General features: G+C 45.7%; 1 protein-coding gene across 4 annotated transcripts in view; it reads left to right on the top strand.

Annotated features, from left to right (window-relative positions):
- Positions 1-17,138, top strand: part of sh2d4a (SH2 domain containing 4A) — a 62,952-nt gene that overhangs the window by 17,998 nt on the left and 27,816 nt on the right. For all 4 annotated transcript variants that reach the window (XM_059965339.1, XM_059965337.1, XM_059965340.1 and 1 more), the window contains exon 3: positions 11,877-12,036. In XM_059965339.1, the coding sequence (XP_059821322.1) occupies positions 11,877-12,036 (160 nt within the window). The remainder of the gene's footprint in view (positions 1-11,876; positions 12,037-17,138) is intronic.

The raw sequence follows: 17,138 nt of genomic DNA, 5'->3' as shown, positions 1-17,138 counted from the left end.
AACTGCTTGACGACAGCTCTGCCGCAGTATCGTCCATAAGAGAAAGCACAGTATACCATGAGAGGAAAATTAGCTCACAGTTCATTTTCAGCTTCATTTATTTAACTTATTTATCACAAAACTTAATGAAATGTGTTTAAAAACCGTCACAACCTAAGAATGTGCTGGAGGCAGCTGGCAAGTGCTACCACATTCCAGCACCAGCATAACATGGTCACGATGTTCTGCAGAGCAACACAAGCAACAACAGCAAAACAAGCCTTGATGTATACAGAGAAGCCTCCAACTCCAGGACAAGCTAACTCTGGGCCTCCAACCTCCAGTCCCTGGCCCAAACTCTGACTTGGACATTGGGCCTCTGACTACTGGGCATGCCAACCAAGGGGCCTTGACTTCTGATCTCAGCAACATTAGTCTTTTGGGCTTGAACCTTCGGTATGGACTTTATGATTCACAGATCACAGGTCTATGAACTCCAGATTCCCAGAGGCCTCCGACTCCAGGATTTGCTGTCCTGGGCCGAGGTGGTGTCACCCCTGGCCCAGACTTGCAGACAGTGGGACTCTGACCTTCAGACATGGCAACCCAGCAGTTTGGACCTTCAGTATTGATCCAAGGACATGGGGCTTTGAACTCTGTTTCAAACTCTGGACTCGCATGGAACTTGAGCCTGGGACTTGCCAACCTGGAGATCACCAGCCCTCCTGCCTACACAGACCTCTGCTCCTGGGAGGACTCGCTGAGTCCTGGGTGGGGGAGGGGTCATCGGTCCTTGTTGACTGAAGTCAGTAAACCCCATAATTGACTGGGGGATTTGTGTGTTATGTCTTGGAGCCTGCTGACGCAACATCTGTCCGTGGGGATTACTGTGGAACACTCGGGCCTGAACTCCAGCTTCTGCCCTGTTCTTTATTTACTTCTGCTTGCTTCTAACTTCTTTCATCCCTGCCTCCAAACTAACCTGGCCCCAAAACCATCCCTAGAACCTTAAAAAAAACACACACAACTGTCTGAGCCACAACATCCTGAACAACATCAGCAAAGTTGGTCCAAATTAGTGTTAAGTTTAACTTGATGTTTTATCCTTTCTCTGTTACTGCTTTGGTATTTGGGTGATGAATTGTGGTAGTGGGAAGAGAGAAATTCAACAAATAAACTTTCAGTGATTGGAAACTTCAAACAAAAACAGTTTCCTCAGAAAAGTAAGCCATGGTAAAAGGAAGAACTGGAGGGACCAATCTCTCCATGTGTTGGCCCATCAAAATTTAATAGCATGTTGATGAGCTCACAGAAGCAGAGAAAACCATCATGTTTCCCTTTGCAAAAACACCAGCTTATGTTTTATTCAGTGTATAAAGAGGAATCAGTAGGTTTAGTGTACTTGGATTTTCAGACTCTACCCACCAAACTGCCACAAAAGGCCACTGCACCTCAATACATGTGGCCATAATAAACCGATTTACCAGCTTAAGAGGCCAACATGTTGAGTTGAGGGCAACTTGTTTATATGGGAAGGGGAGCAGTGGATTAGAAAACCCAAGCAAAGGATTAAATCAGAGTGATGTCTGTCAGTAACTGGTTGAGTGCTAGAGATGGGTACTGAGGCCTTATTGGTCTATGCTAATTACTTTAGTGAAGTGACAGAGGGCACTGTAACCAAATCTGCTGATGCAAAGATAGTTTTTCAAAGATGTCTGCAAAGGTCAAGCAAGAGAGCACAAGGTTGGCAAATGAAGTGCACTACAAGGAACATGAGACCATGCACTCTAGAAGGTGGAATGAAAAAGCAAATTATCATTTACATGGAATGAGCAGACAGTGCTGTGGTACGGGGAGGTCTGGAAATCCTGGTACTCAATACCCGCAGATTAGCTTAGGGTTTTGCAAGTAATTAAGGCCAGGGAAACACTGGAGTTTATTACAAGTGGTGGAGGGGGTTCCTGGGATATGGTGGAAAAACCATACATGGGTTTCTCCCGCTCCAGTTGTATACTTGGAGCATTTGGTACATATTTAAGAAAGGGTATCCTGGTTCAGAGAAGGTTCACTTGGGCTGATTCTGGGAAGGAAGGAGCTGACTTGTTCAACAGGTTGGTCTTGTACTCAATATGGAAGAATGACTTTGTAGCGGTGTGCTACACGCAGCGCTAAAATAACGACACGGAGTCGGTAAACTGCAGTTAAAGAAGATTTTATTCAAACTTCGCGGCCTCGCTTTAAAGCCTCCCTGATCCCGCCCTCCCCGGGCGCGGATGCTTTAGGAGGCACGTATTCACAGTCCCGTGTGAGCTTTTCCCTTTGTTTCTGAAGCAGACCTGGCGCCCTTTTGGGACTGGCCTTTGTGCCGGCGCGCTGGCTATTTGTGAGCCGGTTCGAGTGCGCTAGGAAGTGGGTCGCTACATAACCCCCCCCCCCCAGAACCAGCGATACACCCCCCAATGTCGACAGTCTGGGCCGGACCCAGTTTGGGAGGTCGGCCCCTGCGCCGCGGTGCCAGAAACTCGACCAGTTGCGCCAAGTCCACATGGGCCGGTTTGAGTCGGTCCACCGTGAAAACCTCCTCTCTCCCCCCAACGTCCAGCAAGAACATGGACCCGTTGTTGCTGAGCACCGTAAACGGCCCCTCGGAGGGCCGTTGCAGCAGTGGCCGATGCCCGCCCCTTCGTACAAACACAAACTTACAGTTCTGCAGGTCTTTGGGTGCGCAGGTCAGGTTCCGCCCATGCTGTGAAGTGGGTATGGGGGCCAGGTTGCCGAGCCTCTCGCGTAGTCTGCCCAGGACTGCTGCGGGTTCTTCGTTGTGCACCCTTGGGGCTGGTATGAACTCCCCGGGGACGACCAGGGGTGCGCCGTACACCAACTCTGCCGACGAGGTGTGCAGATCGTCTTTGGGCGCCGTGCGGATGATGAGTAGGACCCAGGGAAGCTCGTCCGCCCAGTTAGCTCCTCGCAGGCGGGCCTTGAGAGTCAACTTTAGGTGACAGTGGAAATGCTCCACCAGGCCGTTCGACTGTGGGTGGTAGGCAGTGTTGTGGTGCAGCTGTGTCCCCAAAAGGCTGGCCATAGCTGACAACAGGCTGGAGGTGAACTGGGCGCCTCTGTCGGTGGTAATGTGGGCCGGTACACCGAAGCGGGACACCCAGGTGGTGCTTGGTGCCCGGGCGCAAGATTCGGAGGTGGTGGTAGTGGGCGGGATCGCATCTGGCCATCTGGTGAACCGGTCCATGATAGTGAGGAGGAGCCGCACTCCTACGATATCCACATGAATGTGGTCGAAATGCCGGTGGGTGGGGTGGAACTGCTGCAGCAGAGCTTTGGTGTGCTGCTGCACATTGGCTGTTTGGCAGTGCATGCACGTTTTGGCCCATTCACTGACCTGCTTGTGGAGACCGTGCCAAACGAACCTGCTGGAGACCATCTGGACGGTTGTCCTGATAGAGGGGTACGCCAAGTTATGAATGGAGTCGAAAACAAGTCGCCACCAAGGTGCCGGGACAACGGGACGAAGTTGGCCGGTGGTGACGTCACAGAGTAGCGTCCTCTCACCTGGGCCTACGGGGAGGTCCTGGAGCTGCAAACCGGAGACTGCGGTTCTGTAACTAGGGATCTCCTCATCTGCCTGCTGCGCCTCTGCCAGCACCTCAAAGTCTACCCCTTGGGAAAGGGCATGAATGTTAGGGCAAGAGAGTGCGTCCGCCACGACATTGTCCTTACCCAAGACATGCTGGACATCCGTCGTGTATTCCGAGATGTAGGACAGATGGCGCTGCTGGCGGGACGACCAGGGATCGGACACCTTCGTGAACGTAAAGGTAAGCGGTTTGTGGTCCGTGAACGCGGTGAAGGGCCGACCTTCTAAGAAGTACCTGAAATGCCGGATTGCCAGGTAGAGTGCCATCAGTCCCAGGTTGAAAGCACTGTATTTGAGCTCGGGTGGTCGCAGGTGTTTGCTGAAAAACGCCACGGGTTGCCAGCGACCCTCGATGAGTTGCTCCAGTACCCCACTGACTGCCGTGTTAGATGCATCCACTGTGAGGGCGGTAGGGACGTCCATTCTGGGGTGCACTAGCATCACGGCGTTCGCCAAGGCTTCCTTCGTTTGAATGAAAGTGGCGGCAGACTCCTCGTCCCAGGTAAAGTCCTTGCCTGGACCCAATAGCAGGGCGAACAGAGGGTGCATGATTCGGGCAGCTGAAGGGAGGAAGCGCTGGTAGAAATTTACCATACCCACGAATTCCTGAAGGCCTTTGATTGTGGTGGGTCGGGGAAAATGGCAGACTGCGTCTACCTTGGCGGGCAGAGGGGTTGCCCCGTCTTTAGTAATCTTGTGGCCCAGGAAGTCGATGGTGTTGAGCCCGAAATGGCATTTGGCTGGGTTGATTGTCGGGCCGTATTCACTCAGTCGGGCGTAGAGTTGACGGAGGTGGGACAGATCCTCCTGACGCCTGCTTCTGGCTATGAGGATGTCATCCAAATAGATGAACGCGAAGTCCAGGTCCCGTCCCACCGCGTCCATTAACCGCTGGAATGTCTGTGCGGCATTCTTCAGGCCGAACGGCATGCGGAGGAACTCGAAAAGGCCGAACGGGGTGATGAGTGCCGTTTTGGGGATGTCGTCCGGATGCATCGGGATTTGATGGTATCCCCGAACGAGGTCTACCTTGGAGAGGATCTGTGCGCCGTGCAGGTTTGCTGCAAAATCCTGAATGTGCGGCACAGGGTGGCGGTCCGGTGTTGTAGCCTCGTTCAGCCTGCGGTAGTCACCGCATGGTCTCCAGCCCCCTGTCGCTTTGGGCACCATGTGCAGGGGGGAGGCCCATGGGCTGTCGGACCTCCGTATGATCCTCAATTCCTCCATCCTCTTGAACTCCTCCTTCGCCAGTCGGAGCTTGTCCGGGGGAAGCCGCCGAGCGCGGGCGTGGAGGGGTGGTCCCTGGGTCGGGATGTGGTGCTGTACGCCGTGTCGGGGCATGGCTGCTGTGAACTGCGGTGCCAGAACCGATGGAAAATCCGCCAGGACCCTGGTGAAGTCGTTGTCGGACAGCGTGATGGAGTCTAGGTGTTGGTCCGGCAACTGGGCTGCACCCAGGGAGAACGTCTGAAAGGTACCGGTGTGGACCAGTCTCTGCCTCGGCAGGTCGACCAGCAGGCTGTGAGCCCGCAAAAAATCCAACACCCAGAAACGGTTGGGCTACGGCAGCCAGTGTGAAGTCCCACGTGAACCGGCTGGAGCCGAACTGTAGCTGCATCGTACGGGTACTGTAGGCCCTCACTGTGCTGCTGTTCACGGCCCTCAGGGGGGGACCCGGTGCCCTGTTGCGGGTGCCATAACTCGTCGGAGGTAAGACGCTGATCTCGGCACCGGTGTCGACCGAAAAATGGCGTCCCGACCGCTTGTCCCACACATACAGGAGGCTATCCCGATGGCCAGCCACATAGCCGTAGCGGCGGCTGGCCCTGGCGTTTCCCGGGAACTTGCAGGGTGGGCTACAGTGGCGGGCTTCTGCGCCCCACCGCTGGTGGTAGAAGCACCATTGTTCGTTGGACTCCCCACCCCTGCCTCTGGGGTTAGCGGGCTCTGTGGCCAGGCCTGGTCTGGTTTGCTGCTGGGAGCGTGGCCTGGTGATCTGTGCGACGGACGACCCACTCACCTTCTTGGCGTTCCCCAGCAAGTCCGCCTGGGCTGCCACCTTCCGGGGGTCGCTGAAATCCGCGTCGGACAGCAGCAGGCGTATGTCCTCGGGCAGCTGCTCCAGGAATGCCTACTCAAACATGAGGCAGGGCTTGTGTCCACTGGCCAGAGACATCTCATTCATTAAAGCGGATGGAGGTCTGTCCCCCAAACCATCCAGGTGCAGTAAACGGGCAGCCTGCTCGCGCCTTGAGAGTCTGAAAGTCCTTATGAGTAGGGCTTTGAAGTCGGTGTATTTGCCGTCCTCTGGGGGCGACTGTATGAACTCCTCAACCCGGGCGGCTGTCTCCTGGTCGAGGGAGCTCACCACATAGTAGTAACGTGTGTCCTCTGAGGTTATCTGCTGAACGTGGAATTGGGCTTCTGCTTGCTGGAACCACAGGTGAGGTCGCAGCGTCCAGAAGCTTGGCAGTTTCAACGAAACTGCATGAACAGGTGCGGTGTCGTTCATCTTCGGCCCAAATATCTTTGGACCGTCAGGGTCACCAATTGTAGTGGTGTGCTACACGCAGCGCTAAAATAACGACACGGAGTCGGTAAACTGCAGTTAAAGAAGATTTTATTTGAACTTCACGGCCTCTCTTTAAAGCCTCCCTGATCCCGCCCTCCCTGGGCGCGGATGCTGTAGGAGGCACGTATTCACAGTCCCGCGCGAGCTTTTCCCTTTGTTGGTGAAGCAGACCTGGCGCCCTTTTGGGACTGACCTTTATGCCGGCGTACCGGCTATTTGTGAGCCGGTTCGAGTGCGCTAGGAAGTGGGTCGCCACAACTTGATCTTATTGTGTAACTGGTTTCTGAGGATTGACAAAGTGGATACTGGGAGAATGTGTCTCCTATTAGGAGCATCTAGAAGGTAGGAGCTTCTCTTGGAAGACATGAATAAGAGGGTACTCCAGCCCAGGAAGCAGTGGAGAAAAATATTAATCAGTTAATCCCCAGGGCAGCAATAGTGTATGGGCACAGCACAGGAAAATGAGGCCAAGATGGGATCATTCATGATCTTGTAGAATGGTAAACAACTGTGAAAGGTCAGATGGGTTACCCTCGCTCCACTTGTATATTTACTATGTACTGCTTGGCAATCAAATCAGGAATTGATGGTGGTGGTACAGTGTTATACGATTTTCCACTTGGATTGAAATCAACTGGTGCAGCATAAAAATACCAAATGGGAACAAGTGAAGCTTTTATTGGCCTTGTAGAAAAAGCTGGCAAAGTAGCTGGTGTGTAGGTGAATAACATATACACTTACAACACTTATATTTGTTAGCATTCAGCTCATAATTTCAGGTTTGGGGGTGGTGGGGGCGGTGGCAAAAAGAGGGATGTGGAAAATCAAAGATAGCACAACATTACTGAAGTGTTTTTCATGTCTTTCGGGAGATCTCAAAGTACTTTCCAACTAACAATGTTTGTTAACTCTGGTATTAGCCCTTGTATTTGTGATGAATTGCAGAGATTTTCAGGTAGCCATAATGGACACGTGGCTGCTTTCTTTAATCCCATATTTTTGGTGATGTCATCCTGTGCTATGCAGAGGACATGGTCAATTTTCTTAAATGGGAAATGTAACACCATTCTGAAACGCCACCACAGTAGTTCTGATGTGTAGACTGATTATTAGATGCAGAGGTGCATCACTTAATAATTGGGTGGGGTTGCCAGAAAGAATTTTAATATTTTGAACCTTTAACCCTGTCAAAGAATTTTGTACTTCCAGAATGTTTAGTTTGATTTTTGAGGTCATGAGATTACAGTCATCTATGACTCTACAGAGATAGTAGGGCATCTTTTTTTATTATTGTCTGGTCTGTGGACTTGTCAGACTGTACCTATTTGGATGGATGGATACAGTATGTAACCCAGTACAATTGTGTAGTTGTATTTGGACTGATCTCTGGGTGGCATGCAAAATAAAATTTCTCACTTTGTCTCTGTAGATGTCCCAATTATAAACAAATTACCAATTTTTCTTGAGCGTTGTGAATCAGTTTAGTTCCCTGCCCCTCGTAGTGGCCAAGACAGACTTAGAATTACAGGAAGGACAGCCACCAACATTATCAGCAAGGCCTAGATCAACCACAAATCTGAGTGATCTGGTGTCGCATCAGTCAGATTTCCTATGCTGAAAGCTGAGTGCCTGTTTACAGTATTGCAGTCTTGTGGTTGCATTGCTAATTTCTTTCACTACTTGAATTTGAACTTAAATTTCCCCTGGGGGATTTGAACTGCTTCTAAGTGAGTAGCCCAGGTCTTGAATAGCAGGTTTATTTTCTTGAAGGCCGTGTTACTGTAGGTCATGTTGTAAATTTAGCAGAAATGAATCAGCTGCCTATTTTGTGAAAACTAAAAATATAAGCAGTGTTGTGCACTCATAACAAGTAGTGCACTCTTTTAATGATGTCCTTGGCTTTCCATCGTTCTAATAGATGCTTTAGGTTAACCACCAAACTAGAACCTTGCTCAGTCATTCTCCCTGTCTGTGCATGGGGCATGGCAGAAACAGAACCAACTGTTCTTGTGAAACATTCTTATCAAGAGCAGCCAGTGTGTTTGTCACAACATGCACATGGCAGTGATAATGAAAAGGGGGTTGTGGTGTTCTGACGGGGTATTTGAAGACAGAATGATAATGGACCCTGCATCATTCTCTGGCCGCCTGCCTATTTCCCCTCTGATGTCATTTGAGTTCCTCTGCCTGATGGTAATTGGTTTATTATTGTCACGTGTATCAAGATTTGGCCAAAAAGTGTTTTACATACCATCCATACAGATCTTTTCACTACTCAGTTCATTGAGGTCAGACAAGGGAAAGCAATAACAAAATATACGGTGGACTCCAGTTAATCTGGACACATCAGGACCAGTACATTTTTTAGTGCAATTAAGCAGCTGTACCAATTAGCCAAGTTTTCTTGGAAAACTATCATTTAATTGGGTGACAAATGATGTATTTAAGTGAAATACTGACATTAGAACATTACCAATGTTACTACAGTACTAAAAAACTGTAAATTACTGATAGTTATAAGTGGAAGAATTCATCCAGTGTATGCTGCTGTGTTCTTTTGATTGTAACTGAACAAAATAGTACAGACACCTAGTGCAGATATTGGACTGGCTTCATACAATGTTTTCTACAATTGCATCATCCATATGCGCAGGTTGACTCTAGTTAAGAAAGCATATGGTGCATTGGCCTTCATCAATCGTGGATTGAGTTTAGGAGCCAAGGGATAACGTTGCGGTTTTTGGACCGTGGTCAAACCCTACTTGGAGTACTGTGCTCAGTTCTGGTTGTCTCACTATAGGAAGGATGTGGAAACCATAGAAATGGCACAGAACAGATTTACAAGGATGTTGCCTGGATTGGGGAGCATGCCTTACGAGAACAGGTTGAGTGAACTCGGCCTTTTTCCCTTGGAGCAATGGAGATTGAGAGGTGACCTGATAAAGGCGTATAAGATGATGAGAGACATTGATCGTCGTCGATAGTCAGAGGCTTTTTCCCAGAGCTGAAATGGCTGGCACGAGAGGGCACAGTTTTAAGGCGCTTGGAAGCAGGTACAGAGGAGATGGCAGGGGTAAATTTTTTACGCAGAGTGGTGTGTGCGTGGAATGGGCTGCTGGCAACAGTAGTGGAGGCGGATATGATAGTATCTTTTAAGAGACTTCTGTATAGCTACATGAAGCTTATAAAAATAGAGGGCTATGGGTACCCCTAAGTAATTTCTAAACTAACTGCAAATGTCGACTGTATTCTTTTCTGTAGATGTTGCCTGGCCTGCTCAGTTCCTCCAGCATTTTGTGTGTGTTGCTTGGATTTCCAGCATCTGCAGATGTTCTCTTGTTTATAAATGTGTTTTATCTCCATTGCTAACTTCTTATGAGATCATCTGTATGAACACTCCATCAACTCCCAAAACAATGAACTAAATTTGTTTTGTTTTATCCAGCTGAAAACACTCTGTTCCCAATAAACAGTTTCCTCCATCTCAGTAGGTATGACCACAGGAACCCATGCATATCCAAGTTTTATGGTATGTGATACACTGAGGCATAAACAGCAAGATATATCTGAAACTGTTTCACTGCTATCTATCTTAACATTTCTTAACTATATCTCATTTGGTTTAACCTTTGAATAACAGATTTTATTAAAAATAGTGCTTAATACAGATTTAGATGCCTATCAAAATGCAATATACATTTCGTATTCTGAGTACGAGGAACAACTATTAGAGACCAAGGTAATGAGAAAAAAGGGATTAGGGGTGAGAAAGTGAATGAGGTACAGGATCTGTATGGTGTGCTTGAATGGAGGGTGGGTGTATTGAATGATCTTTTGTTTCTCCCATGTGTTCTTATTTTATGAGAGAGTGTTACTGCCAGTTAATTAGATTTACAAGGACCTGTTTGGCACAGCTTTGTGGGCCAAAGGGCCTGTATTGTGCTGCAGGTTTTCTGTGTTTCTATTTCTAACTCTGTTTCACTGTAACATTCAAGATGGTTGTTGATCTCTTAATTCTTTGTCATTCCTATCTTTTTGAAATAATTTCATTTTCACTCCTGGCCATTTCTGGTGTCCTCAAGGTTGAATGCTTGAAACTCTGATGGTATTGGGTTTGCTGACCACAAAGTTCTAAACTCAAACAAAGACTTTAAGGCCTATTGGATATAAATACCATGAACAAACTCACAAAAGGGAGATTGTACTGTAACTACCCACTCTTCAAAGATTTGCTTATTCTCCATAGCGCGTATAGCTGCCAATATCTACTATTCGGGTGGTGGGTCCCCTCTCCCTACCAAAGAGAACATAATTTGAGCTAAAAAAAAAGTTTAAAACACTGTTCATACATTTTCAGTGATACACATTGAATTTTATAGAGTGCTTTTTTTAAACTTGAAGCTGATTATTGCTTTCCATTTACATTTCAAGTACTGAAGACTGACTTACTCTTACAACCCAAAGTTAAATTGTTAGATGGAAGTTTGTTTACAACTGCTAATGATCTTGCAAGAGGCAGATGTGTTTAGAAAGCAAGCTTGGCAAAAATCTGACACATCGCAGTGAGCAAAGCAGGTCAAAGTTGTCTTGCTGCTTGTTTTTTTGCCATCTATCAGAGACAAAATCAGTGATTTAAAAAAAAAATTTAATCACTGCATTTGAACACAAACACCTGCAACTGATGCCATTTTAAAACTGTTCACTGTAAGCATGGTGTGGTGCCTGATGCACCATCAATAACTCACACTGAGACGTAAGGTGAGATATCGGCTTTTATTGACTGGAAGAAGGAACCAGGAGTGAGTGTCCATCATACTACGTCCTGGAGACTGAGGGAAAGCATAGGCCTCAGATCGCCTTTATACCGGGGCCTGTGGGAGGAGTCACAGGAGCAGTCAGCAGGGGGCGTGTCCAGACAGGCACATAGTTCACCACAGTGCCTTTAACAGTCAGGACACATGCCCATAACTGATGCTAGCTAGAAACTGTCGGCAATAGTCGCTTGTCGCAGTTAGGTGGCATAGTGCCCCAAATAAACAAAGGGAATCCCAACTATTGTTTATTTTTTGTTCTTTAAGAGTCGTCCCAAAAAAGCAGCTGCCCCAATTAACTAAAGTTCACTGCTATTGTAGTTAGTTAACAAAGTGTCAAAGGCATGACAAGGTAGTTTGTGAGGTCAAGACACCATCTTACTGTACCAGGGAACTGGTCAATAGCAGAACAGATGCTGTCCTTGAGCCTGGTGGAACATGCTTTCAGGCAGTTGTACTTCTGCCTGGTGTGGGGGGGGGGGGGGGGAGGTGAAAGGTGAATGTCTCTGGTGAAAAGGGTTGGGTCTCTGCCTTTGAAAAGAGACCAAGATAATCAGAGGAAGTGGATCACTCTGAGCTTCCTACCAATATTCACTGCTGCCATGTTCACCTGTGTGATGCCACTCTTGGGCATACTGAAACACTAAGCACGTTGTAGTGTACCCTGTGCAGAATACTGGCACACTAGGAGTGCTGATACACCCATTCAACTTGCAGCCTGCATTAGGTTGTTACTATTTATTTGAGAGGGGAAGCACTATTGAAAGACTTCAATGCAAGTTTCTGCAGAGATCTCTATTTAGGAAGGTGAACTGCTTTCTTTCAGATATTAAAATGGTGTTCTGTCTTCCTCGATATACAGAGAGCGGGAAGTCGGTCAACTGGCTGCTGGCAGCAGATAATGACGTGTGGGTCTGGGTGATGGGTGAAGGTCCAGGAGACAAACCCTACGATCAAATTTGTGATGAAATAATTGCAGAGCGAGCAAGACTGCAGGCTCAAAAGGAAGCGGGGGAACTAAGGTATGGAATGGTTTCTCTGCTTAAACCTAATTCAGTTTCGGCATTATTAGTTGTAGCTTACTGTGATTGAATATGAAAATTAATCTGCAGTTTATAAAAGAAAAGTCTGACTGACCTATTCTCAAAAGGCAAACAATTGTAGAGTTTGAGTTTAGCAAAAGGGTATTGAGACTCTTCCCAAGCAGATAATGATTGTAGCCTTGCTGGTAACTTTTGTGTGCTAAGAAATTTAAATAGGAGATTAGCATAATTCCTGATTCACATTGGGTCAGAAGTGCCTCTATTAAAAGTATCAGCAAACAGTCTCTTAAAAAGTATTTTAAGGAATATGTGGGAGTGACTTCAATTGAGAGAATTAACCATTTATACAAGTTCAAATGGTGTAGTAATATGTGCTTCACTAATCTTGTTGAGCTACAAAGAACAGGAACACCTGAACAAATATAAAATGGAGAGAATATGGGGATTCTTGGGTCCCTCAAACACTTCTACTGGCTGTTATCAACTACTGCAACTTTAATGGTGTTGATGAAACCAAACAAAAATAAATCAAATTAAATGTCTCCATGTTTGTTTGGATGAATATCAGTTCTTTTGATTGTGCTGTGTTTTATGAAGATCTTGACTACATCCAAGGAGCTTGCACCCATCTTCTGTGAATCCAAAATAAACCCCTGGGTGAACATGGGCCCTGTTGAAGGCATTTGTAGTGTTGACCTGGTGATGTTACTTGGAGATGGAAGGCAATTCTAGAGCCACTGAACTCAAGTATGAAACTAATCCAGCATTTTAACTTAATGATGGGTATTACGGTGTCTGATTCCTGATTCAATTCCATTTAATTGATGTTCCATGCTGTGGTGGCAATTACTGGGAAACTGCCAAATAACCCATTCATTTCCATGGTGTCCATGTCACTGGAATGCCAGTATTTATTGCCTGTCCCTTTACTGTTCTCAAACAGAATAGGTTGATTGGCCTTTTCAAAGAACAGTTGAGAATCAGAACTCTATTGCTGTGGCTGAAGTCACATATTAGCCAGATCAAATAATGGCTCCAGATTTCTATCTAGTATTAGGGATTCAATTATTGTTTTTGATGACAATTTGCAGGCTTTGAGCAACCATTACCAACACTGGCTTTTGATTGTTTATTTATCATTAACTGAATTTGCATGCCCCAGTTGCCATGGGAAGATTTGAGCTGGAGTCTTGGGATTTAGTCCAAGCTACTGTTCTGCAAGCAGCATTTATTCTCAAGTTCTGTGACCTGATTTTTGGCTTTGGTAAATTTTCAGCCTCTAGATTTGAATCCAATTTCAAACTGTCTGAGTGAGTGAAGAACAGAACTTTGGCTTTTAATATTAGATTGACACTCAGAGGGATATTTATTTTTGATGGGTTATGGGTAGAGATCAGGCGTCCAGCCCATACTGTTGGGTTCTGGGATGACTTGATTCCTCCCTTCTGTCAGTTAATTAGCTCAATTCTTACCACTTGACACTTTTCACTAAGCAACAACAGCTTGCAGAATGTATCTTCAACTCCACTATTTAACTTTTGCAGTAATGGATTAACATTAACAATAATTACCTATCATCTGGATTGTACTATTGTGGGAGATACCAAAATATGAAATAATTGAGTTGAAAACTAGTTATGCAACAGGTTTTGGCTCAAGTAACTTTGAATTGGGAAACTTAGCTGCTACCCAATGATTAGTGTTTCATTTTTGGGTAACTACTTAATTTGGAAGTTTGATTGATTGCCAAGCTTGGTAAGATGTTTGCAAATGGCTCGGCTCTAATTGAGAAGCCATCATCGCTGCGCAGATGAGGGTGTTGTTTCCTCAGCATGTCAGCTTGTATACTCTGCAGTCTGAGGAGTTGGCTGGTTCAAAGCATAGTGAACAGTTTAGCAGTAGAAGATTCTGAATGGCTAGCTTCGAGTGCGATCCATTGGAACTGTTTGCTTCGCTGTCCATATCCTGAGATTACTGGCGATTCATTGATAGTTGACATTGTCGTTTCTCTTTTCTTCATAAGGGTTCATGTACCAGATCTATGTCAATGTTTGATGGTTACATCTGTAGAGAGCCATGCTTCAAGAAATTCTCCTTGTTCTTGAGTCTAGACTCTGGCTGTCATCTAGTTGAAATAGTGTTCTATTTTACTTTTGCAGTAATGAATTAACATTAACAATAATTATCTATCAACTCGATTGTACTATTGTGAGAGATACCAAAATATGAAATAATACTACCAAGCTGATACTACCGAGGCTGGGTTGTGCCTTCTGCACACTGACTGATGCTCGTGTAGTCAGGTCAATAGTTTTCTTCTGGTTTGACCAACGTAGTACGTGTTGTAGTCACCACACTGGATTTTGTAGATAACATTTGTTCTTTCAGTCACATTTTGTTGCGCTTTGACTTTTGATGGGTTTCTCCTCAAAGTTGCAGTTGGTTTGTGAGCAACTGTGATGTTGTGTTGTTGAAGTAGTCCTGTGGTCATTTCTGAGATGTCCTTTTTGTACGGCAGTGCAATTTGTTTATTCATTGTTCATGGAGATTGTAGATTTGGGTTTCTGACCTTTTGGATGATGCTTCTTGGATATCCATTCTGTTGAAAGGTGTTTTTCTTCCAGTTTTGTGTCTGTGGTGTTGCTGTTGAAGTTCAGAATTTGATCAGTGTGTGTTACTGTCCTGTAGAGTGACACCAGTATTGACCAGCAGTAGTCCATCTCATAGGATCATTCACGAATGCAAGCTGCCTTTCCTTTTCAATTTATATTGTGAATTTGATGTCATTAAAGACATTATTTAGCAGTTGATGTGTTCTTTATACATAATTTTTCTTGATAATCACAAAGGTGCCATTCACATAGCACACCCAAAGTTTGTGTTTGATTTCTGGTATCATTGCATTTTCTAGTTTGTGCATTATGACTTCCACAGATTGGCCAGAGACAGGAGATGCCACTAGTGCACTTTTTTCATCTGTTCATAAATTTCTCCACAAAACTTGAAGTAGGTTGATCAGCACAGATTGAAGTTCACAATTTTTTCACACAGAAGGTTATTTAGGAAGGTTCAATCGTTAGGTATTAATATTGAAGTAGTAAAATGGATTCATCAGTGGCTGGATGGGAGATGCCAGAGAGTAGTGGTGGTTAACTGTTTGTCAGGTTGGAGGCCGGTGACTAGTGGTGTGCCTCAGGGATCTGTACTGGGTCCAATGTTTGTCATAAACATTAATGATCTGGATGTTGGGGTGGTAAATTGGATTAGTAAGTATGCAGATGATACTAAGATAGGTGGCGTTGTGGATAATCAAGTAGGTTTTCAAAGCTTGCAGAGAGATTTAGGCCAGTTAGAAGAGTGGGCTGAAAGATGACAGATGAAGTTTAATGCTGATAAGTGTGAGGTGCTACATTTTGGTAGGAACAATCCAAATAGAACATACATGGTAAATGGTAGGGCATTGAGGAATACAGTAGAACAGAGTGATCTAGGAATAATGGTGCATAGTTCCCTGAGGGTGGAATCTCATGTGGATAGGGTGGTGAAGAAAGCTTTTGGTATGCTGGCCTTTATAAATCAGAGCGTTGAGTATAGGAGTTGGGATGTAATGTTGAAATTGTACAAGGCATTGGTGAGGCCAAATTTGGAGTATTGTGTACAGTTCTGGTCGCCAAATTATAGGAAAGATGTCAACAAAATAGAGAGAGTACAGAGGAGATTTACTAGAATGTTACCTGCGTTTCAGCACCTAAGTTACAGAGGAAGGTTGAATAAGTTAGGTCTTTATTCTTTGGAGCGTAGAAGGTTGAGGGGGGAACTTGATAGAGGTGTTTAAAATTATGAGGGGGATAGATAGAGTTGACGTGGATAGGCTTTTTTTTCATTGAGCGTAGGGGAGATTCAAACAAGGACATGAGTTGAGAGTTAGGGGGCAAAAGTTTAAGGGTAACATGAGGGGGAATTTCTTTACTCAGAGTGGTAGCTGTGTGAAACGAGCTTCCTGTAGAAGTGGTAGAGGCAGGTTCAATATTGTCATTTAAAAAAAAAATTGGATAGGTATATGGACAGGAAAGGAATGGAGGGTTATGGGCTGAGTGCAGGTCGGTGGGACTAGGTGAGTGTAAGCATTCGGCACGGACTAGAAGGGCTGAGATGGTCTGTTTCCATGCTGTAATTGTTGTATGGTAATTGCTGCCTTTCATGAGTGTCCTGCTTATTGTTCTCCATTCAATAGTTCTGCAACTGCTTCTTGCACAAATTTCAATTTGACAGATGGACACAGTGACGTGACATTGAAGAAAACCGTTACCTCACCATGTTCCAGTCTAATGTTCTTGAGTTTCTCCAGGAATTTTTGAGTGTTGTTGATTGAGTATTGGAATCCAGCAAACAAATGTTTCGGGTGTCTCCACAATCCCTTTGCTAAGTTGTACGTAGGTGTCATCTCCTTGGAGCGATGGAGGATGGGAGGTGACCTGAGAGGTGTCTACGATAAGGGGTGTGGATAGTCAGGGGCTTTTTCCTCAGGCTAACATAGAAACATAGAAAATAGGTGCAGGAGTAGGCCATTCAGCCCTTTGAGTCTGCACTGCCATTCAGTATGATCATGGCTGATCATCCAACTCAGAACTCTGTACCTGCTTTCTCTCCATACCCCCTGATCCCTTTAGCCACAAGGGCCATATCTAACACCCTCTTAAATATAGCCAATGAACCGGCCTCAACTATTTCCTGTGGCAGAGAATTCCTCAGATTCACCACTCTCTGTGTGAAGAAGTTTTTCCTCATCTCAGTCCTAAAAGGCTTCCCCTTTATCCTTAAACTGTGACTGCTCATTCTGGACTTCCCCAACATTGGAAACAATCTTCCTGCATCTAGCCTGTCCAATCCCTTTAGAATTTTATACATTTCAATAAGATCCCCCCCCCCCTCAATCTTCTAAATTCCAGTGAGTATAAGCCTAGTTGATCCAGTCTTTCTTCATATGAAAGTCCTGCCATCCCAGGAATCAACCCGGTGAGCCTTCTTTGTACTCCCTCTATGGCATGAGGGGGCATAGTTTTAAGGTGCTGCAAAGTAGG

Source organism: Hypanus sabinus, chromosome 3 (assembly GCF_030144855.1).
Source record: "Hypanus sabinus isolate sHypSab1 chromosome 3, sHypSab1.hap1, whole genome shotgun sequence".
Taxonomy (NCBI): Eukaryota; Metazoa; Chordata; class Chondrichthyes; order Myliobatiformes; family Dasyatidae; genus Hypanus; species Hypanus sabinus.
This window is presented reverse-complemented; position numbering and strand designations above follow the sequence as displayed.